The sequence below is a fragment of the Meleagris gallopavo genome, chromosome 14, assembly GCF_905368555.1.
Source record: "Meleagris gallopavo chromosome 14, MGAL_WU_HG_1.1, whole genome shotgun sequence".
Taxonomy (NCBI): Eukaryota; Metazoa; Chordata; class Aves; order Galliformes; family Phasianidae; genus Meleagris; species Meleagris gallopavo.
In genome coordinates, this window is record NC_139417.1 from 147302 (window position 1) to 171924 (window position 24623).

General features: G+C 41.0%; 1 protein-coding gene across 9 annotated transcripts in view; it reads right to left on the bottom strand.

Annotated features, from left to right (window-relative positions):
• Window positions 1-1924: 1924 nt before the first annotated feature.
• The window catches only part of DOCK3 (dedicator of cytokinesis 3), a 190479-nt gene continuing 167780 nt past the window's right edge, over window positions 1925-24623 (bottom strand). For 4 of the 9 annotated variants that reach the window (XM_085236074.1, XM_085236070.1, XM_085236068.1 and 1 more), the window contains 13 exons: window positions 24306-24392; window positions 23674-23853; window positions 22551-22634; window positions 21236-21352; window positions 19864-19985; window positions 18328-18463; window positions 17720-17801; window positions 15595-15747; window positions 12054-12172; window positions 11105-11192; window positions 7567-7689; window positions 6889-6971; window positions 1925-6413 (listed from right to left, as the gene is read on the bottom strand). In XM_085236074.1, the coding sequence (XP_085092200.1) occupies window positions 5907-6413; window positions 6889-6971; window positions 7567-7689; window positions 11105-11192; window positions 12054-12172; window positions 15595-15747; window positions 17720-17801; window positions 18328-18463; window positions 19864-19985; window positions 21236-21352; window positions 22551-22634; window positions 23674-23853; window positions 24306-24392 (1881 nt within the window). In that variant the 3' untranslated portion in view covers window positions 1925-5906. The remainder of the gene's footprint in view (window positions 6414-6888; window positions 6972-7566; window positions 7690-11104; window positions 11193-12053; window positions 12173-15594; window positions 15748-17719; window positions 17802-18327; window positions 18464-19863; window positions 19986-21235; window positions 21353-22550; window positions 22635-23673; window positions 23854-24305; window positions 24393-24623) is intronic. The other 5 variants (XM_085236069.1, XM_085236071.1, XM_085236073.1 and 2 more) reach the window with 5 other exon arrangements.

A 24623-nucleotide genomic window follows, 5' to 3' on the forward strand; every position in this document is an offset into this window, starting at 1 on the left:
TTGATAGTGACATAATCATTTAAGTGCAGTGTGGTTCTTGTGATGAGATAGCATGAAGGTTGTTTTAATGGCTGTGGGGATGAAGGTAATCTGCAGGATTTAGTGTAAGCCTCTTGGATGCTGATACTCCTGCTTAAGTGCTAAGGAGTTAACTGCTTGGGGCATGCGAAGACCCTGGCTGGGCTCAGCTGCCTTCTGGTGGGAGACAGGTTGGGAGCACCTGCTCTTTTATCAGTCCTAGGGAAGGCCAGCAGTGGGGAAAAAAAGGCTGAGAATACTCTGTAACATATTAATTATGCTGTATTTGGGGCTTCATTGCTGGAAGGCAATGGCCAAACTCTCCCAAAGCTATAGCTATTGTATAGGTACAGTACAAAGTCTTGAGCAGTGAGAGTTGTGCTCCAGGTGAGCACCTGTGAATGGTTTACACATAGCAAAGAATCTGGTATTTGTGACAGCTGGTTCTGCTCAGTCGCTCAAATCCAGCTGCCTGAATGTCAGAGATAGGTGCTTCTGAGTCTGTGTTTTGTTAAACTGGCTCTAGGAATAAAGGCATGTTTGTACAGAGGCAAGGGTGGCTGAATCTTTGCAGGCTTTATTTGCTAGAGGCTTGATTTCTCCTCTTAACAACTTTAGTATAACTCAGTATCAATTTCATTACAGTCAGATACAGAAACTTTCTTCATTGGATCAGGTGAAGATTTAACTGAGGTATCTACATTTGAGGGTGATAGTGTGGCTTAGCTTAAAGTGTTTGGCTTGCACTCAGTGCTGCTTCTTTTGGCTTTAATGGAAACTTTAAAAACTGTAATTAAAAGCTGAAGGCTTTTTGTGTTGAACTCTTTTCATTTTCCACAATTCACTAACAGATGCTTTTAGCTGAATAATAATAAACATATATATTAAACTGAGATATGCTACGTTAGGTTAGAAGTGACTCAGGGTTTGCTTTGCACAGACATCTTCCAGGTGTCAGCTAAGTCACATTTTGGTATATTAGATGTACTACCATAGACAAGTACCTTCTTAGTAGTTCTACATGGTTCATGGGCTATGTAATGAAGCAAGAAGGTGGACTGGTAGTGTGTACAGCCCAGGGCCAGCTTACATTACACTTCTGTTGTATTTTACAGCTAAATGTCTTCAGGGATTAGGATCATAGCTCTTTCTGTTGCTTTGTCAAGACAAGGTGGGGTAGATAGGCTGCTTCTGTCTCCTGCACCCTGACCTGACTTATTAGTTGTAACAGAAGAAGGTGTCTGTCTTTGAGATTAATCATATGTAGCAGGGACTACATATTTTAAATTCCAAATCCTATTTTCCTGTTTTTATTACTAGTCTTTCATACCTGTTCTGTTAAAATGATTGGTATGTACACACTTAAAACTGAGAAATGAAATTACTGCCAAGACATCTTGCCATTGCAATAAACTGATGAACTCAGCAGTCACCCAGTGAGCATTGGTTGGAGCAGCGAGGTATCCATCAAAGAACAAACCATGGATTCTACTATTTGGAAGTACTGCCTCAGAACCTGATTAATGTTTGTGATGGATGAACAGGTGTCTCAGACTGTTGCACATCAGGTGAACCAATCTAGCTACCAGATACGCCTGATGCTTGCTTTGAGAAGTTATTAAAGAAATAGAGGACTGCCTGTGAGAGAACGCCTTGGAAACTCTTCTTTGACTACACCTAACAGCCACAAGGACCTTCTGGTTGCCTTCTCCCACCCCTTTTCCATCAAAGGAAGATGGGAAGTGATTGCTGTTCCTCAGAACTGTGGATGTCAGGTATCCCTCCAGCACAGCATGCAGGGATTAATGCTGTGCTGCTTCTCTTTGACAGCCACATCTGTGGAATTCTGGAGTGTGCTGAGGATAGCCCTGTCAGGAGGACAGCAACGAATGTACAGATGTACCACTTTAATATCATGTATTAATCTTTAATTTCACATCACAACAGTCAAGTGAATGGGTAAGGGAAAGAAATCCAAAACAAACAGCAGATATTTACATCTAAAATTCACACCACTTATTTGTTGATTCTGGAAACATGCTATCACAATATATACAATGAAGTACCTTTAGGACACTTGTACAAATTATTTTTTTCCTTTTCAATTTGATTTCCATTATAGATAAGATAGCTGTTTTGATTTTATTTTAAACATGAATACACAAAAGAGAAGTGGTTAGAGGTTTTTGCCTGTTTTAAATAAGCACAGAATGCCAGAGGTTAAAAACACATTTACAGGGCAGAATACCAGTCAGACATCACAATCTATACATTTTTTGCTCAATTTCCTGTACAAATACACAGCATTCAAATGGGAGGTATTTACAAAGAAGCATGAATAGAGGAAATTCTAAATATCGCTTAATTTGTTTCCCAAAAGCTCTTGCCCTCTCCAGCCTCCCCAGTTTTGGCTGATTCTCCCAAAACAGGGATATGGGATATCCCTTACCTGAAAAATGTAAGCAGGCTAAAACGTAAATGAAGGAAAGGATGGATAAGAATCATAGTTTTGCACGCAGCAATAAAACCAACCCAGCCATTGAATAAATGTGTAGGATTCAGATGACAATTCTAATTGCTTTTCTTCTATTACTGTAGTTTCTTATTTTTGTTTCAGATGGGGCCAGCAGGTACGCTCATGATGGAGAGATGTGCTGCAGAATTCCACCAATTGTTTCAGGAATGCACATGCTATTCTGTTACGCAAAGACAACCCAAGGAAGGCAAGGATGCATTTCATCTGAATCAGTTACGTACAGAACAAACGGGTCCTGTTCAAAACATCCCGTTACTCTGGTTTATGCAAAGAATCTTCAAATCCTGTTGCACCAGTACAACTGCTGTTGCTTCCACCTGCTCCAGGACTGAGTTTGCTGATGGAGTTGCACTATGCTAGAAAGCCACCCCACCTGCCAGAGAAGTATTAGTTCCATGAAGTACTTGTTCCAGCATTCACAAAACCTAACAGCAGTCTACCTTCTGCACCCTTTAAGTTAAGCACTGAAAAGGGAGACAGAATGTATAGTAGATATCAGAACAACAGAAAGTTAACTCCACAGAGGCTCAAATTTAGTAAATTCAGTAATTTATTCCATCCTCCTTTGTGTGTACCTGCCATAAACTGGGTATCTGTGTACACCATTTGATTATCTTCAACCCCCTATGAATACATAGCAATGACAGACGCTCAGAATGGTCAGACTGCTATTGTACACCCCTCTAATCAGAGCAAGGTGGTGCACTGTGAGAGAATGATGGGAGCTGCAGGGCAGGTCTTCCCGCAGAATGGGACTTTGCCACATGTTATCTGCATTCTTGCTTTTGCAGTTTTATTTGCAGGACCTGCTGCTTTTTTGTTTTGTTCTGTTTTTACAATGAAGAAGTTCAGTATATCAGTACATTTACTACTTTCAAAAGTAAATTTTCCCACCAAAAAAAAAAAAAAAAACAACCAAAATCAAATGTGATTAGGAAGATGGAATTGAGTATTTAATTCTCTTGAAAATTTCTAAGAATCTCAAATTAGAGCATAACATGAAAATATTTCACTCACTTCTAAGGAATTACCTTGACTTACCTTCATTGAAAACATAACTCTGAATTGAGCTTTCATACCTGTGTGCTATACCAGAGATCCAGCTTGATTCATTAGCAGTTAGGGCTAATTCTACTACTGGAAAACTCTTGCTCCTGTTAGAGATGAAGTCTACCATATGCTGGATTTTAATATCATTCTCTTCTTAATTGTGAAGGTTGCAGGGATTACAAGCAGCCTATGTTAGTAACAAAATAGAGGAAGCACAAATGACTTTGTTCCAGCCAAATGGACCATTTAAGAAACAAAACCATAACTTATTACTATTATATGGGCTAGAGCTTGAGAAAGAAAAGAAAGATATCCTCTTAAAATCCCCTTCATATGACAGCTGACCGAGCCCAGACTTTGTACAGATGAGATGGTCTCATCTTTAGGAGAGTTCAGAAGCAACATTCTCTGCCCAGTCACTGTATTTAGAGGTAGTGCTAAAGGTGACCTATAAAAGATGAGTATCCTTTTTTGCTTCTTTATGCTGTTTGTAGCAGGAGAAACTGAGTGAATAGGGGAAGAACGGGGCATGTTGATGCTATTCCTGTTTCTGACACTAATTCACATGGTGGAGGTAAGTCTCTTGTTTGAATGTGCTTCAGGTTTTTCAGTGGTAACTTACCATCTTCTGGAGTGTGCTTTGCAGTCTGCAGGTGGAAATGAATGTAAGGAAAAGCCAAAATGTGTGCTGGCATGGCAGCAGGAAAGAGCATTACTTCTTTATATAAAAACACTAGATACCTGCTTTCTTGATCAAGTTTTTTGAAAAATATGAAAATAGGAATAGAGGATTTCTTCTAGTTCTTTTTACACCATAGGTCTTGCCTCTGTTACCACAGAACTTTTTCCTGTCCTGCAATGTAACTCAACTAAGCAAATACTGATTAAAAGGCTTATTTCACACACATATGTTTGTACTGACTCCACTTCTGCATAGTTCTGTTCTTGTTTTTGTTTGATTTTTTTTCTTTTTTCCTAAATCTCCCACCTGCACTGAATTCTTCATCCCCTTTTGGAGCTGACCATAAAAAAAAGCCGGGGGGGAAGGCTGTATCGCCACACAAAGAGTAAAGAGCCTTCAAAAAGAGGGAAGGAGCTCTTACAACTTCTTCATACTTTCTAAAGAAGCAAAAGAGGAAAGAAATGTTCCTTTTTTACAGGTTGCCTTTAAGATTTCTGACTCTAGGGTGCACACTACACTGGGCATTTCTTGCATCTGCCTACTGTGAGAGATGGACATCTTGCACACCAGCTGCAGTGACTTTTGAGGGGGGCTGAGGAATGATGGTTTTGGGTAATGGATCTCAGCTCCTGGGTGATGGAAGTTAGTGAGAATTGTGATGTTCAGCCCTGAGGCAAGGAGTGGTGGATGTTATGCATTTAAGCCACCTTTTCTTTACTGGTGAGTCATCAACCAGCTGTGGCATGAAGAACTTTTTATTTTCTTTTAACTGGAATAGAAATGCTGGTGTTGACAGCCTGCCTGAAGCTGGGCATGGGAAAGGCCTACAATCAAGTCACAGCTCCAGTGGCCACTAACCTCCCCCTCATCCTGTAGAATGATGAATGATTCTATCCACAGATGAACAGCATGACTCCAATGAGAAAGCAGGTTGGTTTAGCCAGTGAAAGCAAATTTTAAGAAATCAAACAGTACATAAAAAACAAAGGAGGCAGAATTTGTTGAAAATGGTATCTTGGAAATCAGTGCATGAGCACTGGTTAGATTGCCTCAGCACCTATGAACCAATGCAGGGAGATCACTGCACAGATATGTACAATCCTGCTCTCAAAAGAGCCAATATCTTCTTAGAATTGCCATCTTTCCACTGCCTGCTGCTCATGCACTTCCAGACCGACAGTTCATAAAATCCCTGATTTCAGCAATGAGCTTTCACTTCTGTACAACAATAAAATATGTCCCTAGTGCAACCGCTTCTACTCAAATGTGTCCCAGAGCTGGGAGGAAAGCAGCTTGCCACCTTTCCTCCTTCTTCCTCCTCCGCTTAAAATTGTATTTTTCAGCTTCTGCAAGTCTCTATGGCTCATGTGCCATGTGGTGCGGTTAAGAAACTGCAGAAGGAATAACCATCCACTGCACAGAAAGTTAAAAAAATGTAACAGAAAGGTGTAAAAGGAAATTTGAAAGGAAAGCAGCACCCTCCCTTGTTGGCCCAGTTGTGTATGCGGGCTCCAGCCAAGCTTGTGGCAGTAGAAGTCAGCTTGCTGTTCTCTGAGTCCTCAGCTCTGCGCTCTGGTCACACCTGGAATGACAACGCAAGCTGCTTACCAGCAGTTGTTCCTACTGCTCACTGATGCCGTGCTCCCATGCTACCCTGGCCTGCTCTTCCTTTCCACCACTCACTGGCTGGGACACTTTACGATGCAACTGGCGGTGTTTGTCGTCGTCTTCAATTATCATTCCTTCCTCATTCTCTATGTTTGGTAGCCGGGAATGGTAAGGTTTGGGGGGTAGAGCAGGAGGGTCCAGGGTGTCCTGAGGAATGACTCCTGATGGAGCTGAGTGGCTTCGGCATGGCTGGGATTTGAGCGACTCAAGGACATCAGGCTCAGAGAGACTGTACCTAACAGGGAGGTAGGGTGTCTCTAGATCTTCATCAGTGTTCCAGGCCTGGCTGGGGACAGAATCCATGGTGTCGGTGCGAGGAGGTGGTTCAGAGGAATGTCCAAAGTTACTCTCGCTCAAGGAGGAGACACCACTGCTTGCACTGCCAGATAAAGTGGAGTTGCTTCCATCTAGACCAGACTGTGGACTGGTGGGTGATGCAGGGATGGGATGAAGAGGGGACTGTTTGCAGAAAAATAGAAATCATGTTAAAATCGACAAGGGAGGCAACACTGCAGCTCTCTTTTAACAGTGCTGCTTTTTAACAGCTCTGCTTTTAACAGTGATGTTAATAACAGTGCAGTTCTGGTTGTGTTCAAAATGTCAGCCATTGACAGTTTGTACATATTCCCCTGACTTGTATGGAAACACCTCTTGTGGACAAATCAGCGCACTTAACATAGCAGCTGAGGTGATAGAATTCCTCTCTCCCTCTGTACTGAGGGGGCCTGAAATCAGAACGTATGCAAAAGGGAAGTGGGAGGACCTAAATTTAAGTTCAACAGTTTATAAACTTGGAATGAATTTTCTCTCAAGTAAGTTTTAAAAATAGTGAATCTGTATTCAAGAAATACTCGGAGGTGACAGTGGGCAAAGGTGTCCTTCCAGAGCCTATACCTTTTCTTCTGTATTTCTCTCCCTGACACTTCTTTTTTACCTTGCGCAATGTTCGTGCAGGCAGTGCTGGAGGAGCATCACTGAGCTGGTGATGGAAGGCATCAAAGTGCAGCGAATAGTGTCCTGGAATGAGACAAGGGTCAGAAATAACGACCTGTGCAGCCTCAACTGCTGTGAGAGAGTTGGGGTTTTAGATTCTGCAATGCCAAGTAACAGCTCCAAACACTGACGAGATCGATCCAGCCTGGGGCTTCCCTTCCCATCAATACTGTGGAGTGCATCTGTCACATCACAAAATGCTTACAAGAAGTTTAGTGCAGTGATAGGTTTCCACCCACCCCTATTATCAAGGATTTCATGGCAAGGCAACAGGCTTGTAAACAATGAATGTTTGAAGGTTTATTTAGTAGCTATGTAACCATAAGTTACTGCTGAAGATAGCCACCAGCAAAAAGCCAAGCTAGACTTCCAACACACACATACACCTAGTTCTAGCCCACGCAGGTCCATGTTATTTGTAACAATTGCAAAATTTGAAGATCTTGAACAAAACTTGAAAATGTCCAGCGCTGACCTAGCTGACCAGGAGAGACTTTGACGTTTTGTTTCTGATGCTTTCTATGAGGGAAAACAAAGACTATGGCCAGCTTTCAGCTGGCCTAGTCATCTGGCATGAACTGCATGACTTATGCAGCAGATCTACTGGGCTTTTCCTTACCATGGGGCAGCCTTCGGGGAGGTACTGGTGGGGCCAAGATGCTCCCAACGTGGACAGACAGGAATGGCAGGGCCTCTCTGGTTCCGCTGTCTAGGCTCCAGCTACTGGGCGCTGCTGGCACAGCTGAAGGATTGAAACAGATTTAACTTGGGTAGCGTAACGGGGTCATGCGGCCAGAAGGACTGGCTTGCCAGTGTACTCTGTAGTAGTAAAGAAGGGTGAGATTTGAAGAACTTGGGGTGTGGTAGGATTGGAGGTATGCAAAGGCATCATCTAGTCTACAGCATGTTTAGTTTATAGGGTGCTTTGTTAAAGAAGCGAGAGTTAGGTGATCAGTGTTTGTTAGTCTGCCCATCTCCCCTCTGCTGACCCTCCAGGGTCACTTCTATGAACTATGAAGAGCAGTAGAATTCTGTGAAGTTTTTGTTTGTTTGTTTGTTTTACGAGCCGGTAAGTAAAAATGAAACCTGACTGATGGAGCAGCAGCTAGATCTCAGCTATGAGCTGTTCTGCTTGGCAGTGAACAACTCCAGAGCAGGAAGAAACGTGGGGCAGAACTCCTGTGAGACATAGGATGGCTGTAGTTGTATTACAGTGGATAAGCAAAGACTGAGTGAAGGATGTGAGGGCAATGACACCCTTAATCTGGTACAGAAGAAACCAGGACTTCAAAGATCTGATTTGCTCCAGAGCTGATTAATTTGATCCCCAAATACTTAAAGATAAGTACAATGAGAATGTGTCAGGATCTGAAGAATTTTGTCAACAGACATTATTAAAATGCATCTTCATCTCTTCCAAATGCAATCTAGGACTCAATTTGTTCTGAGGAGATAGAAATGCAATAACTGTGTATGTGTTTACAAACAATTTGTGAGTTTCATCAGCTCAGGTGAAAAAAAAGGGGGGGAAGGAACAAAGTACTTCAGTAAGTCTACCACAGAAAGCTGAGATTAAAGGCAGTTTTTGCCATCTTCAGTTTGAAACATGTAAAATAGAAGCATGGAGAAAAAACAGAGTTTGACATATGAAGAGCATTTATCCCTAATTAAAATGCCTGCAACCATTTTTCAAATGTTTCTTCTCTAAAATGACTTTGAAAGGTTCATTATTGTTTTTCCTTAGCTCATGAACACAGACTCCCTGAGATCTAAAACTCCTCAAGGTAAAAAGGATCAGAAAATGCAGCCTCAAAAGAGCCGAAAACCCACACAAATGTTGGCTTTAAAGAAAGACCCTCAAAGCAAGAATGAAGTACAAAGAAGATGCTAAGAATCTTGACAGAGAACAGGTTCAAACAAAGGGATGCATACATCTCAACACAGGTAACGTGGCTTCAGATGAGCTGTCTGAGCAGCCCTGCTCATGCTCTATACGTCAGAGTGCTGTAATCTGCATTACTGCAATTAGTGGTAAAAGGTTAAAATGAAGAGGGACAAGATGCAGAATGATGCCAGCCACACAGTGCTCTCCCGCAGGATTCCAGCATCAGGTGAAAAGGACTCAACAGTACCTGGTTTTCTTGTCCTGTACAATGATTGCTTTTTTTTTTCTGTTTCTTTTTAATACTGAGATGCAGCATAAGATTGTGAAGAACAGAACGTGGTACTCCAATGTGTAATCCATTTATACTTTCTCAGTGTTCTCTCATTCACTGAGCTAAGTGCTGGAAATCATCCGAAGGTCAGATGATTCTGGAGCATGGCTACTGCCTGTTAAAACTGAAGCTGGATCTAAAATGCTTCAGGGAGAAACCTACCCAGGGAGCTCCAGTTATGCCCTAGCCCATCTCTCTCTTCTCAGCAGTCTCAGTGGCCATGTTTAATTCCACTCTGGGCAACTGACGTTACCCTGTTGTCAATGGGAATTATTGAGCAGTACTTCTGACTTGGCATGGAGGGGGGTGGAAAAATTCATGGAGCATGACAGCTAACAAAAACAAGGCAGACGTCATCCTGACTAACAGAGTGATGTTGGCCCTAGGGCTGCAGAAATGCCTGCAGCCGCTGACCTGGCAGCAGAGCTGTGGTTCCTCTTACACCATCCCTAAGAGCATCACCTGTCTTTTGTGACTCCTTTGGATTCTGGGACATTCTGTCTTGGGTTCCCTTCTCTTTGTGCTGTAGACATGCTCTTGCATATATATTGCCCACAAGTACAAATTCGAGTGTTATTTCTCGACAGGCAACACATCACGTATGTACCTTTTTCCAGTTCTTTCTCCTGTCCAGTATAAAAATCATACCAAGTCTGTCATATTCAATTCAAATGCAACATGGCTAAAGCAGAACTCTTAATTCCTCACTCCCTAGTCTCAACCGTAGTCACTATTTGTTACTGTCATCAGAATTATTTGTTTTGAAATGCAGGTTGGCTTTTCTTTTCAATCTTGACTACTCTGTAACACTGCCACACTGTTAAAGTAATGGATTCTGATTTATTAGAAGTTCTGGAATAGCATCTGGCTTTTTGTTTTTCAAAGATACCATTTAGTTGAGGCACAGCTGCTGTAACAAGAACACTGACAGAAGTGTAACGAAGCGCATTGCGCAGCTCAGACTAGAGGACTGTGGTGGTCTTTCCCAGCCTTAAAATGTTTGACTTTCAGATGCTGTTTCTCCCAGCCATAGGTAAGACCACTACTTTCTAATGGCAGCACCCTTGTTTCAGGTTTTGACTCAAGAATTCTGCTCTCTTCCGCTTTTTCAGAATGCTGCTCCTCAGGTCATTTTGTGAGCCCATCACTTTGTCCATGGCAGCCCACTGACAAGCTCCTCCTCCTCCCCTGCATCAAACAAAACAAGCTCCTTTTCTTCTCTCATCGTCTTTTTTTCTGCTTGACTATTTAACACCCTTTGCTAGATACTGCCAGAATCATTTCCCACCTACGTGCAGACCTGTCACGCCGCTCACTGGGTTCATTTGGGAAATTCTCACATAAGCCTCTGATCTTTCCCATTTTTTCATGACCTTATAGTCACCTCACTGCTTTTCTTCCGACTCTTCCTTAGAAATCTCTTACTTCCATGGGCTCCGCTCATACTTCTTCAAAGCAGTGAGTTAAGTTCCTAATGAGAAACTTAATTAAGCATAAAACTACCTCAGAGGGAGAAAAAATGTCACTATTTTGAAGAATAAGTGCACATTAAAAACAAAACCAACACAATTTATATGGTCTGAAGAAGAGCAGCAGCATAACTCATTTTTTCTGGAAACGGTACAAATCCTTCAGTCTTCTTTCAGATATTTTCCCATTTGTTTGTTTGGGAGTTCTGCCTGATAAAGGCTGCCTGATTTGTTTCAATAACAACATGCTAAACTCAGATGGCTTTTTGAAACAGAGAGCTTTGTGCAACTCCACCCTTCTGTGAATGATCTGAAGTGACTATACATTGGCAGGAAGCCCAGTTAATTAAACTGTTAATTTAAAAAATGAGTGAATACACCCTGCCAGGAAATGTACAAGCCCTTTCACTACTTGCAGGATCAGAGTAATAATATTTCAGAAAGCATGCATTTTAAATAGGAAAAAGAGTACCTTTCTCAGCCACAGAGAGGTTGGGATCGCTGCAAGGTTTGCACGGTCCAATCATTTGCTGCATCAAGGCGCGCTGAAAATTTGGAGGCTAAGAGAGAAGAAAGCAAAGGACCTGTGGATTTCTGTTCAGGTTTTCAGGCAAAGAGATTTTTTAAATTAAAAAAAAAACACAGGAACCTTAGACTGTCTACATTAGCAAGTAGTGCAGTGCAATCCTAGCAGATCTCCAGAGGGTAACAGCGGTAAGGACCCAGTGCTGACCCTGCTGTGCTCTCTCAAGGAGTTATGTCAGAGCAGCACTGGCCTGGTCTTGTGCCCATTAGCAGCTTGAATGCATCCCACACTCTTCTGGAGCTCATCTTTTGCTTTGGCTTTGTTTGAAATAATAGAGTTTGTGTGCTCTGAGACAGTTCTCTGAGGTGAACTGAAGTATGGAAGTGGGCATGGTCAGGAGATTCTCTTCAAACGTGCACACCAGAGCTAACTTAAAATGCTCGTACGTAAGCACACAGTGAATTTCTCAGTTTGCCCAGAGAAAGCAGTAGATTGTTTGGAGACCCTGCACATTACTTCAGCCTCCTCTGGCAATCACCATAAAACTACTTAGATTCAACTTTGAGGCTTACCAGCAGCACAGAGGAGTGAGTAAATTAAGTGATGTGATGCTTGCAGAGGACCAGGGCTCAGGGGACAACCGACTACATGTATTGTAATATATGTATTGTAACAGTCATTACAATTTACATCACCCAACTACCGAAGTGGGTGGTTCTGGTGTGCAATTAGTATCAGAAGGTCTATGTTATTTCTTGGACCACAGTGAAAATGATCCTAAGCTCTTGAGCTTCCCAAAGATAGTAAGGGAAGCTTTAAAGCAGACAAAAAAGTAAAGATGAGCCCGTCCCTTCCAGTATGGTTGAGCTAACGTAAGGGAAATCAGGTCTGCTACCTGTCCGTTTTCCATGATAGCTGCGGGGTACATGGCACTGCTGGGCCTGTCCCGATGGGTTGGCAACAACATCATCAGCTCCCGAGTGTGGCGGTACTTATCTGGTAGAGAGGGAGAGCCTGTAAACAAGTGAGAGCAATCACGTACACGTGACAAACAACAGCCATGTCTCCGCATGCCCAGAGCCAGTCCTCCTGTGCGGTGTGTTCAGACGATGGTCAAACAGGACTCAAGGAACACGGTGCCCAGCACAAAAAGCAGCTCACTGCTGGTGGGGCGTGTGGCACAGGATGAAGAACTGGCACATTATGTATAATTAGGGACACAGCATGGAAGGTGTGTAAGATGTACTCATCCCTTCTTGTGTTGTGCAAAGAGCTGAACATATATAAATAAATACAGAAAAAAGGGCAACTGTGTGAATAAAGTATTGCAGTCATACAAATGCTATAAAGCCTTGTAATTCGGGACTGAATGTGGCAGAAAGGGATAAAAGCCTGAGGTGGACCACTCAGATCAAGCAGAAAGCTACTTTATTCCTCAGTTCTGGTAGAGAGAGTCTGAGGTGTTGCCGTGTAGTTGGTGATACCATGTTTGGCTTCCTCTTTCTTATAAGAGCACAAAAAATCAGTAATGAACAGAATTTGCTATAAATGTGGGTGGCATTTTGCTCATAAGGCCTCTGGGTAAGGTATGGTTTCTATTGAGTATTGGCATACTGACCCATCGTATGACACCAGAATGTTTACCAGTGCTGATAGCTGAAATATACTTGACTTGGTAGACTTAACTATTAGTTATCTGCATAGCTCCTATTTAAGAAATAGTGGTATGCACACAGATAGCTTCCTGGAGTGTGGAATTATTTGGGATTTGTGTCCTTCGAGGTGAGTGCTACACAACAATATGTCTTCTGATATGCAAGAGCTGACAAGGGATTTGTTAGCAGAACGATTCCTACTAGTGACTTTCTAAAGTTTGATACTGCTGACAGACACATCCATTGGGATGCAAGGTATTAGGCAGAAACTGATGATCAGAAGCTGCTAAAGTGAGCTTTCATTTGCACTGCTAATTTCACTGCGTCACAAACACGCACTGAACAGATGGCAGCACACAGCGCATTACAGAGCCATGCCGGCTTTTGGGGAATACATGCCCCCTCTTGCAGACTTTCCACAACCACACACATTATCTGAACAGCACTCCAACATATGAGCAAAGGCATTGGTACTGGTTAATGCAGCTTTTATCCCAGCAAAAGCAAACATGCACTTTTTGGGACTGATATTCAGCATACAGTGGAAGGAACAATGTGTCCAGCAGAATGCAGGATAACCTCCTACAATAGCAATAATTCCATTGGGGAGGCAGATCCCAGATTAATCCACACCCCCACCCTGACATGGACAGCCGCAAAGTATCTGCATTCTAGTTCTGAACTCATTTTCTCCCCAGACATAAAACAGAAACATAATTACACAACATTCTTTGCTCTCATATACAAGCATCAGCTTGGAAAACACAGTGTTATGCTTTATGCTGAGTCTCTCTTACTCACACGTCACAGATAGTCCTACTTCTGCCTGACAAATGTAGATGTATCAAACTCTTAGGTGGCCTAGAACTGCATCACAGCACAACCTGCATTGTCAGCTTTGCCATTTTATTTATCTTGTGCTTTTTTGTCCAAGATGCAAACCACCCCAATGTGCCATTGGTTAATATGGGATTCTAGCTTCCACCAGACCTTGCATGCATGACCTGAAAAATCCCACATGTGTTAAACATGGAGGTAGTTTCACCCTGCTGTTTGGTACCCTAAATTTGGAAATGACTAGGGCCACAAAGAATGTGGCAGATTATGCCATATATGCAGCCTGCTAGCAAATTAAGCACCGGCACCTCCAAATTGAGTGCCATAAGAGGAGTGGCTATAACTGAAGAATTTATTTGTTAATAATCAGACCTGCTTTGAAAAGGAGAGAACAGAATCACTAAGACTCTTTTCAGGGACTGGCAAAATGTAGAAAATAACATCAAATCTTCTAGAAGATTTCAGGACAGCCACAGTGGCCACCTAAAATGCTGCAGTGTGTACCAGGGCTTATCCTCTCCAGCCTGCAGCTCACTACACTGCATGTGTGCAGCACTGTGCATATTATTAATGAGAAAGGAAAACCTGTGCTGAAGGCAGAGGTAGCTTTTTTTTTTTTTATATTATAAAAATGTTAATCTACTTTGTTACAAGTATTAGTTTTAAGGAACAAAACTGAAAATTAACACAGTTGAGCTCCAAACTCAACACATCTTTTTGGTTCTGATTAATCATTTTCTTTACTGTCATGAAATCAGCTGGCTCCTGCATCAAACTGTCACTTCTTGATTTAATGAGGAAAGTTTTTATGCAAATATCTGGGTTCTTGCAAAGTGCTGAGTAAGGGGTACAGGGACTCACTTCCTGCCCCTGAAAACTGTGCTGGGGAAGCAGGGGCACCCTGGGAGGTCAGTCATCAAGTGTCAGCCAGGAGATGCCTTTGGAGTCCCGGATTTATTTTAAATGAAATAACTGAAAAAAACCACTAACACGCTCATAGCCCTTTTCAAATGTTTCTGCATTACAATATCTATTTAGGAAACGTTGCTCTGCAAAATCTTTTAACTCAAGCAGGGTTAGAGCACTGCCTTGTATGAGTCACCTCAAATGAATTCCTTACTTATCCTGCATACAAAAACATGCTGCGTTCTTGATAGGAAAGAAGTTACACAAGGGTTGAGCTAGGGAAAAACTGAAAGCTGTGTACTTTAACCTGAAAGATAGCTAGTAATAACCTTCTTCTAACTGCACAGTTAGAGAATCCTGGCTATCTTCTGATTACAATTTTATTTAAGACTTCTGCTTTAAGTAGTATACACTATAACTTCAGTATAAGGCTTGCTGCTTTAATCTGCTTTCAGTGGTAAAATCACATCGTCATTAGTTACAAATCTTTTAAACAAGATGTTGGATTAATGGCTTTATTATTTCCATTGGACAAACTAAATCATCTGCTTTGGTTGTCATTTTAAACACAAATGAAAGGGCTTTGTTTGGATGTAAAGAATCAAAATACAAATTAATTTCCTGCTAGATTGTTAATGAAAATGGCCATGGCTTTTTATGGTCACTAGTGGAACAAATCTGTATTAAAATATACCCAACTCCTCAGAACAGCACTAGCAGCAGAGGTCCAGAAAGAACTCTGCAGTGTAAAAGCTGATAAAGAATCCAGATAATGGGACAGCAGTTTTTAACCTCTACATTAACATGTCAATCAATGAAAAACATGTCTAACAAAAGCCATGCTCTGCTAAAGGTCACGGGTAGCAAAGTTCCTAACTTGGTAAATTTAGGTGGCCTGCATGAAACAAATTATTGATCTTCATATAATTCCAGCAGTTAGCTCTATCACTCCAGCACTGTGACTTTGTAGCTTTCTTGGCAGTCTCAGCAGAAAGGTCAAGGATTGGATGGGTCATGGAGACCAAACTATCCTCTCACCTCTAGAGGTGGTCCCTCCAGGACAGAGATGAGGCACATTGGTGGGGGCAGCGTGGGGAAGCTTGCACGGCTGCCGCCCATGCTGTATCTGTTCTGTGGGTAAATAGAGGGCTTCAGCCTCCAGTGTTGTCAATCCACCACCTTTCACCAGCACTAAATTAAAAAGAGTATAAATAAATACAGAAGGAAAAAAAAAAAAAAGAAAAAGAAAAAAGAAAAAAAAAAAAGGAATAGAAGTGCATTGGCAGAGCTGCACATGTAATGGTTGTGAAGTACCTTGCTCTGGCCAGTAACACTTGTCCTTCATTTTCATAAGCATCAAATTCACCCAATTCAAAAACAAAACAAAAGGAAAAATCACCAATGAGAAAATCAAAGCTGTATTACCACAGTGGAGCATACTGTAGGGTTTTTCGTGGCTACAAACAACTTCATTCCAAACAGCAGTGTTGTAATAATCAGTGGTGACTTGCACACTGCGAAACAGAGAATCTAGGACTTTAAAATGCAGTCCCACAGTAAGTGGGTAATGTATGAATGCTACACTCACCTAACTTGAAAGTGAACAAAGCAGAGAAGAAGTGCATTATCTAAGGCTGTCAGAACCTTTTAGTAAGGTGAAGAATAACATTAAGATATTCACTGAGGTATTTTTCAAAACAGTTATTCCCTCATTAGTGGTGATTTACATTGCCTAGTTCTCATCTTTGGGAGGTGCTGTTGACTAACTCATCAGCACCATGCTCTTTACAGCATTCATCCCTTTGGTTTCTAAGCAACAACGAAATACAGTTAAGAAGGAAGCTGGTGCTGCTGAGAAATCACCAAGCTCAGAAAGAATGATGCAGCCCATCACTGGAAGTGCTGGCTTTTTAAAATGAAAATTACATGGAAATATTGTGAGCACCAAAGCCCTGATTCCCCAGAAGAATCAGACCTCAGATGCCAGCTGAGGCACATCCATTTAAGGGTGACTTTCTGGCATGATGGCTCTGTACTCAGTTTCATCTTCCCCTTTCTGTTATGCCAGTTTCATCTTGCTAATTTGTTATTTCAATTCTCATTATTTTCCTTCCAGCTCTTGGCAATCAGTGGAGTCATATGCCTTTATTTGAAGACATCCACTTCTCACCTTCCTACTCCATCTGATCCTCCAATTAAATCACTTTGATAGATGTGTCTGTGTCATTACAACAGCCAGTCAATTGAGACTTTACTGCAAGATTGAGCAAAAAGCCCCAAGCTGGCCAGAGAGAAAGAAGTATTTACTTGTTAACAAGCAACTGTTCTGCTCTGCATTCTGTCCATAAGGAGAAACACAGTTCCCCTGTACAGAAAAAAGGGATAGGATTTAAATAACAGCCTCTGTCTCTGACTGCATCTCTGATACTTTCTTCATATTCCTGTGAAAAGAGGCATAGAAAGAAATTCATGAGCCTGCAATTAAGAATCCAAAATGAGAGAAGAAAACAGAAGTAACCAAAACTGGGAGATGGCTTGCAATATTTTTGCTACCGCTGTGAGACTTGGGAAGAAAATGGTTAGCTTTATCTAGCTACTGTAACAGCAAAGGCAGTAACAGTACCATTAGAGTCTGTCATTGTGTTTTTCCCTCCTTCAAGATGTTCCTATCAGGGTAATCCTTCTTTGTCTCCGTTCACATCTTTCAACACTCATCGTGTACATATGCTTGTGCACACACAACTTTCTGCTAAACTGCCTCAAGTTCTTTGTGACATGATTTCATGATAGATGTAAAATGGAATCTTTGCGTTTGTATCCACAACCTCTCTCCTTTAAGCACTGTACCAAAGAATATTCTTATTTTCCTCTACATTGCCTGTCACAATTTGTGGCAGAACAATAGAAACTATTATAAAATCCAGTTGCCTGAAACCAGCAGACATCAGATACACTCCAAATGCTGCTTAAAAAATAAAATAAAATCAATTTTTGAAAAACGTAAAACATTTTGAAAAAAAAAATCACTTTTGAAGACCCACACTCTGGAAAAGTGGTGTATTTCAGTGCAGGTGGTGTTTCACTCAATAAGTTGACAAAGTTGAAAGAGTTATGGGATGCCTGCAGTTCCCATTAACTCCCATTTAGGTCCATCCATTCTTACCTCGTGCACTGGAAGGAGCAGAGTTAATCATCTGGGATGGTGCCGAGTGTGTGGAGCTCAGGCTGGAGGTGGACGGGCTGGCCTGGGATGAGGATAAAACAGACACATTGGTGACTGAGCCTTGGTACCTGCAGCTAGGATCAACAAGCTGCAGGAGGCAGAGAAACCATCAGAAGAGAATGAAGTGGTTCACTGCATTAGACTTTTACCTGTCTTATATCACCCAGTGTGACCTCAATCTAGGAAACAGCTTCAGGACAGGTCACTGTTAATCTGCACTTGAGCGTGGGATTCATTTCAAGAACAATATTAACTGCATATGTTGAATGGGTCAGATAAATAACACGCTGACTAAAATCTCATGTTTTGAAAGCAATGTTATCATCCCGGACAGCAGCTCTCAGAAAATTTCTTCCCAAAGTAAACCTGGCTGACTTAATCTGTCATCCTTCTTGAACAATGGCAGATTCTACCTATTCACTTCTTCACAGATAACCTAGCAGAAAAGAACTACGCATTTGGACATGCAGATTGCATTTGGAAGCACAGCCCTCTGAGCGTGTTCAGTGCTGCTTCTATCACTATCTCGTGGCATGCTGGAGCTGTACCTGCATGTGGTACATCTCCTCCGCAGCCTCCCCCACAGAGCTGTCTGTTAGGATAACCAGGTTCCCTGTTTCGCTGGAGGTGTGGGATGACAAAGAGGATGATGAGTGTCGGACTGAGCCAAGCAAGTTCAGTGGGCTGCAATGAGAATAGAGACAGAACAGGGCTGCTGTTAGTTTTTGAATTTGCATTTTAATTTGTGAAGCCTGATTTTTTTTCTGATTAAGTACTTGCTTTACGTCACCTCTACAAGTCAAACACTCCTGAAAAAATCAGGCCAATCAAGTCCATAAATATGAAAGAAGTGCTAATAAACTAAAGATAACATAGTATGTGGGACATCAAATTTCAGAATCCAAAGCCAGGCTAACAAGTCACAATGCTGTCTTTAATAACTGAACATTCTGAAATCATTCTCTTTCTCACTGCTGCAGAATGATGGGGGAAGCAGCTTAAAAACCTTTCCAAGTGATCCAGGAAAAAGACACAGGTCAAAACACAGACCTCCTCACTGTGTCTTTGGCCTTCTGCATTGCAGGTGAAGGCAACTTTCTACCTGACAGTACATTAATACAGTGCAAAGAGTGTGCAGGATGCATTCTGATCTCAATCAATTTTTTTTTTTCTTTTGTGAATCACATACACAAACACATCTTTTGTACACTACAGAATCTCCCTAGCTTACCCTAAAAGCTTACCCTAAAGCCATCTTTAGATGGCTTTGCAAAGTGATGAATTCTGAGGAAAAAATTCTCTTGCCCAGATCCCAAAGTGCCAAGCCACAGAAGTGGTGTAAGATCCAATCAATTTTAATTATAAAAAGAATCTCACAATCCTGTACTCAGGAGCAAGGATCCACATTTTTTTCTGCTAGGCTTTAAAAACAGCTGAACTATGCAGACCTACCAAGAGGAACATGGAAGAACCCTTAACACTGCATCATTTGTGTGCCATTCTTGTCACTGTTTCTCAAACTGGCATTTTCTAGTAAGCAATTCTGGTTGGGTATAACAGCTCTGTTTTGACCTGAAAATCCCAATTTGGGATTGGTCCTCAGCTTTTATAGGATGGCATTCTGTCTCAATAAGGATCTCACATTTTCAGATGTTTCTCTGAAGTCTGAGCTACTTTCTGATAAAACAACTTTGGTGTCTTAAGAATGGGCACATACTGAGTCATGTTTCTAAAGCAAACAGCAGAATTTCCCTGTTACAGCAGATAAGAACCTATTTACCTGCCATTTGCATAACGGGAGAAGTTGGAACCTCCCAAGTCAGATTGAGGATGGAGATGTATAAGTAAAGCAATGTAACATCTGGAGATATTTACCATTTGCTGCAAACTAGATTTCTCAACTTCTTGATTCCAATCAGCATTCAAGCTTTAATAGCTAGCCCTGAATGAAGATAAAGGACACTGCTGCCAAAATTCACCCTCCTCCTCCTCCCCCAGCACTGTTCATTGCTTTTCTACCCCTTGAATCTTAATGCAGCAGTGTGCAGAGATCGTACATATTCCAGCAGCAGACCACATGGTACCTGTGTCGATGAAGCAGCTTTATGCTCTCTGGGCTCATAGGTCCATGGGAAACCAGAACATTGCTGCGAGGCGTACTACTGCCAGAACACGCTGGACTCAGCTTATCCAAACCAGGTAACTCCTGCACAGGAGACAGAGTCACTTAACTATAAATATTTTAGCTAAGTCAGTAATGAGAAAATTACAGCAATTTTCTCAGAAAAAAATTCTGATTTCTTTCCATGTTCCCTGTGATCATCCGCAGTTATCCTGTGCTTCCACAGTAGGAAGAGCTTCAGTGTTTTATTCTCTATTTCCAGCAATACTTCCCAGCCAGACATTTCAGGAATTCTGGAGAAAAACAGGGGCACACTGTTGACCAAACTGCAACCATCTACATTTTCCTGAAAGGATAGGTGAATTTGAAAACAGAGATCTTTTAGAAACTCTAAAGATAGGCAGTGAATTTGGGCTGATAACTGTGACCTGTATGGATTGCATCTGCTCTGAAAGAGAAAGGCTGTATTTTAAAATTCTGATGCTGTAATTTCTGGCCATCCCTGCATTCAATCCCAGGAATGGGGAAAATGCCTTCAAGTTAGAAGCTTTTAGAAAATACGTACTTCAGTTTGAAGTAAAGTACTAACACATTTCAAGAAATTCTTTTCTGTTACACAGAAAGAATTCCTTCAGTTCGGTTGTGATAACATACAATATAGGGTCAAGATATCCACAAAAATCTGAAATATATCTGTCACAGAACACTGATGTACAGCAGAGCACAAATGGATGGAAAGTACTAAGTCTAGGGGATGCCATGTGTACTTCTGGTAGTTAACAGACACTGTGAACCATCCTCTGGAGGCAGTTCTCCTGACTTACGTAGGAAATGCAGACCTATAATATTGTGTGTATAGATTATCACAGTTAGGTGCCTGAATTAAGCAAGGAATTTCTGTTACTGTCTATATATATATTAAAAAAAATACTTCTGGAGGGCCTAATCCGTGCCATCCTACTTCAAACGATGACAGTTCTAAAAGCTGAACATCTAATACTTTCTGTTAATCCTTCTGTTTTATATCAGAGAAAGATATATATATAGTTGAGAAAAGTCTGAGAATTAAACTTTACAACTGTTCTGTGATATTAAAGTAGAACAAAGAACACACAAATATTAAAAATTCCAGGGTTTAAATTAAAGGATAAATTAACAGATTTGCTAGGACTTCCTTCTTGCATACAAATCAAGAATTCGTGTGGTAATTTGGCAATCCAGTAGGTTTGGTCAGTGCCATATCTGCACAGTTCTGTGTGAACGCTACTGCAACAGATGGAATTTTACTCATAATTCTGAATGATTCAGAATAGGAAAATTGAAGACCAGCTTACATGGTACAAACTAGATCTCATCATCTGGAACTGGTCAATCAGTTTCTTATGCAGAGGACGCATTTCTGGATGGACAAACTTCTCATGGACTGCCAGCCCCACTCCTAAGACATGCACCTGTTAAGAAGAAAACAACACAACAAAACTAAATAAAGACTAAGAGAGAGAACGGAAGCCTTACCCTCACTCTGTCAGTGTGTGAGGGAGTACTGCAAAATATTCCACTGTTCTTCCACAGGGCTGCTGACAATCAAGTAAGTCTAGAAGAGCTGGCAAGCTCGTATAACTTCAGCAAGTACTTCAAGTGTGAAACAAGTACATTTACGTCACAGTGAATTACATTTCTTAAAGACAACTGCAAAAAGAAACAAAAGATTGATTCTCTCTCCAGAGTTAGCAGCACAGAGACCTCATAATTCACCATGACCAAAATATTAAAGATAAAAATGAAAAAAGGATGTTCTGATAACTGACCTGAGCATGGCAGCATTGCCACCTATGTTCATTCTTTCTGCTGCTCATTATTTATTTATAAAGGTCAGATTTTCAAATGTCAAACATACAATATTAGTCACTGAAAGAGATTATATCAACTCTCAGATGAAAGATAGTCATGATAGCAGGTCTAATATGGACTTGATTCCCTACATGATCAAAACTCTGTACAAACAATAGCTAATTAATCTTCAAACATCCTCTTGAGATGGAGGGGAGATAAACATTATCTTTATTTTACAGATGGGAAATCTGTTAAGCGATCTGTTGACAAAGCAGGTCTAGAAGCTCTGCTCAGACTTGGCCGCATTGCTTACTGGGGCTTATTTTGCCAAACTTTCCATTCGCAAGGATGTGATTGTCTGATTTCACTCTCATCAAAGCATCCAGCAAGCTTTATCTACTGAGATGTTTTGTGGAGATATTAAAGAAAAGCAGAACTGTAGATAATATGAACAGACATCAAGTTTTCCCATGTGGCTCTGCCAGTTTAACATGGAGCCTGACCCGTCCTGATTCTATCTTTGAAATTTACTAGGAAGATATAACTCAAAATGCCAGAAATAAACAGCAGGCTTGAAGCGTGGCCCAACATCTATTGAATAATAAATGGTGACAATAAAATTTAAGCACTGTTAGCAGAGCTTCACCTAATATTGCCTAGGGTGACTGGCTTGCTCAGAAACACTTGACTATCTGCTCTACTTTTTGTTTAAATGTGCTTTAAATCTCCTCTACTGAAATTCCTTGCTTGTGAATGGATGAACTGGACCTGTTATGTTCAGACCAGATTAATCCAGAAACTACAGAAGAGTAGTACCTGTTCCTGCATGAGCTCCTTGAGCTGCGTGATCTTCTCTGCATCTCCAGGGTGCTTTGTGATATAATCTTTATCAAAAAAGGCCTGTAGGAAAAAAGAAAGAAAAGAAAAAAAAAGTCTTCTGATTAATGGAAGATATTTATAATGACTTGGTGTCGAAAGACAAGAAGAAAAAGTTCAGAAATCTCAGGAAAACTAAATATATTAAGCCTACAGCAGAAGCTCAATTTTACTGCTTTTAGCACTCTGGGGTTCAGGTAAAGCTACATAAGGTTTTAGCAACCTAGATGATTCTGTTGCTCATTTAAAGGAACCAGCACTGAATAGCATAAGGCAGGCCTTAGCATGGAAGGATCATGAGTGTGATCGATTTTCTCTATGTAATAATGATGGGTAATACCACCAATCCCTATATCATTCAGTTATTTGAATTTTATATCACTTCCTTCACAAAATCTCCTCAGCTTAATGGAATTAAAGAGTAAAATGGTAACTAATATAAAACAGTGAAGAGCATTCTCTGTATGGCTTTATAGGAAAGACACATCCAAGACCCCTGGACCACTGCTGCCATTTCTTACTATTTCACTCTAGACTTACCCTTCATAATGTGGAATTTAATTAACAGCTTGCCAAAGAATATATCAGATAGTGTAGCAAATAACATCAGATAATTTTAGGGTCTCAGTGAGTCTGAAATTGGGATAGCAAAGATAATGGTTAGGTAGCAGGAATTCGCAGCTTTTCCTGATTACAGGCCCAATCAAACTCCAATACCACCGCAAAATGGATTTGTAACAGAAGAAATGGGGTTTTTTTTTGTACTGCTACTTCACTCCTCTACCTGCCAGCTCAGGTTTTCTATGTAACCCAAGCTTCATTCTTAAGAACTCTACTGCCAACTGCACTTACTTTAATGCAATATCTCAGCTTCACCTTTGGAGCCTCCTGTTGACACACAGCTACCTACGCACAGATGCAGAATAATCAAGCATGGGGTTTTAACCTCACATTCAGATAAAGTGCATGAAAATTTCTTATTGTATTCTGTGACAGGCTCCATGCAACAAAAACGAAAATAAGATTGAAAAATATTGATACTACATTCAGAAGCCTCACTTACCTCCTGGTATCGTGCAATTCCGCCATTCACAGCTGCATCAATCACTCCATTCAGACACATGCTGAGAAGATTAATATTACCATGCATTTGTTTATGCTGGTACTGGCTTATCAGCGTTCTCAACTCCTGGTTTTTGTTCTCAACCACCTGAATGGCATTTTCCAAAGGACTTACTTCAACCTTAAAAGCAATTAAACATACTTTAATTCCATGGATGCTTCATTGTGATTTATTACGTTCCTTGTAAAGAAATTCTCTTAGATGGTTCACTGATCTCTTAGTTTTCACTGCTAGAAAATCAGCTAAGTTAACAAACTTCATTGTCAGTAATGTTCTATTTCAGGTCATGGAGTTGTGATAATCTCTATCTATAAACTGAAGACACGGTGACAATGCAATTATTTCATCTTTTTGGCACATTCTCCTTTACACTGTCACGTTCACCTGAATAATTCCCCTGGTTACATTCAGCAATTATTTAGACTAGGTGATATAGAAAGTACACACTTAATTGCTGCTAAACTTTATCATTTTAAATGGCAAAATTTCAGCCACAGGAGTTTTCAGTCATCTGCCCTGCACCCTTAGTAAGTCATTGTTTCAAACCTCAGTGACAGAATTATGAATGTTACCAGTTCTCTTCTTTCCACTTCAAACCAACGGGAGATCCCAGGTAAGCTGTGAGTCAAGGTCAGAGTGGTGCGTTCAATCCACAAGCTCTGCAGAAAAAAACTGAGGGATGTGAGACACAGAATGAATCACAATCATGTCATCTATACTCTTAACTACAAGTAAAGGAGGGCAAATGTAAGAGAAGAATATATTAACCTCATAAGCAGTAACATACTTTGCAGTATGTCATGCTGATAATCACTTAAATACCAGAAAATAATTCAATATGTTCTAAAGCAACGCATTCAGCATTTCAGTCAACTCTCAGCAGTTGAGTT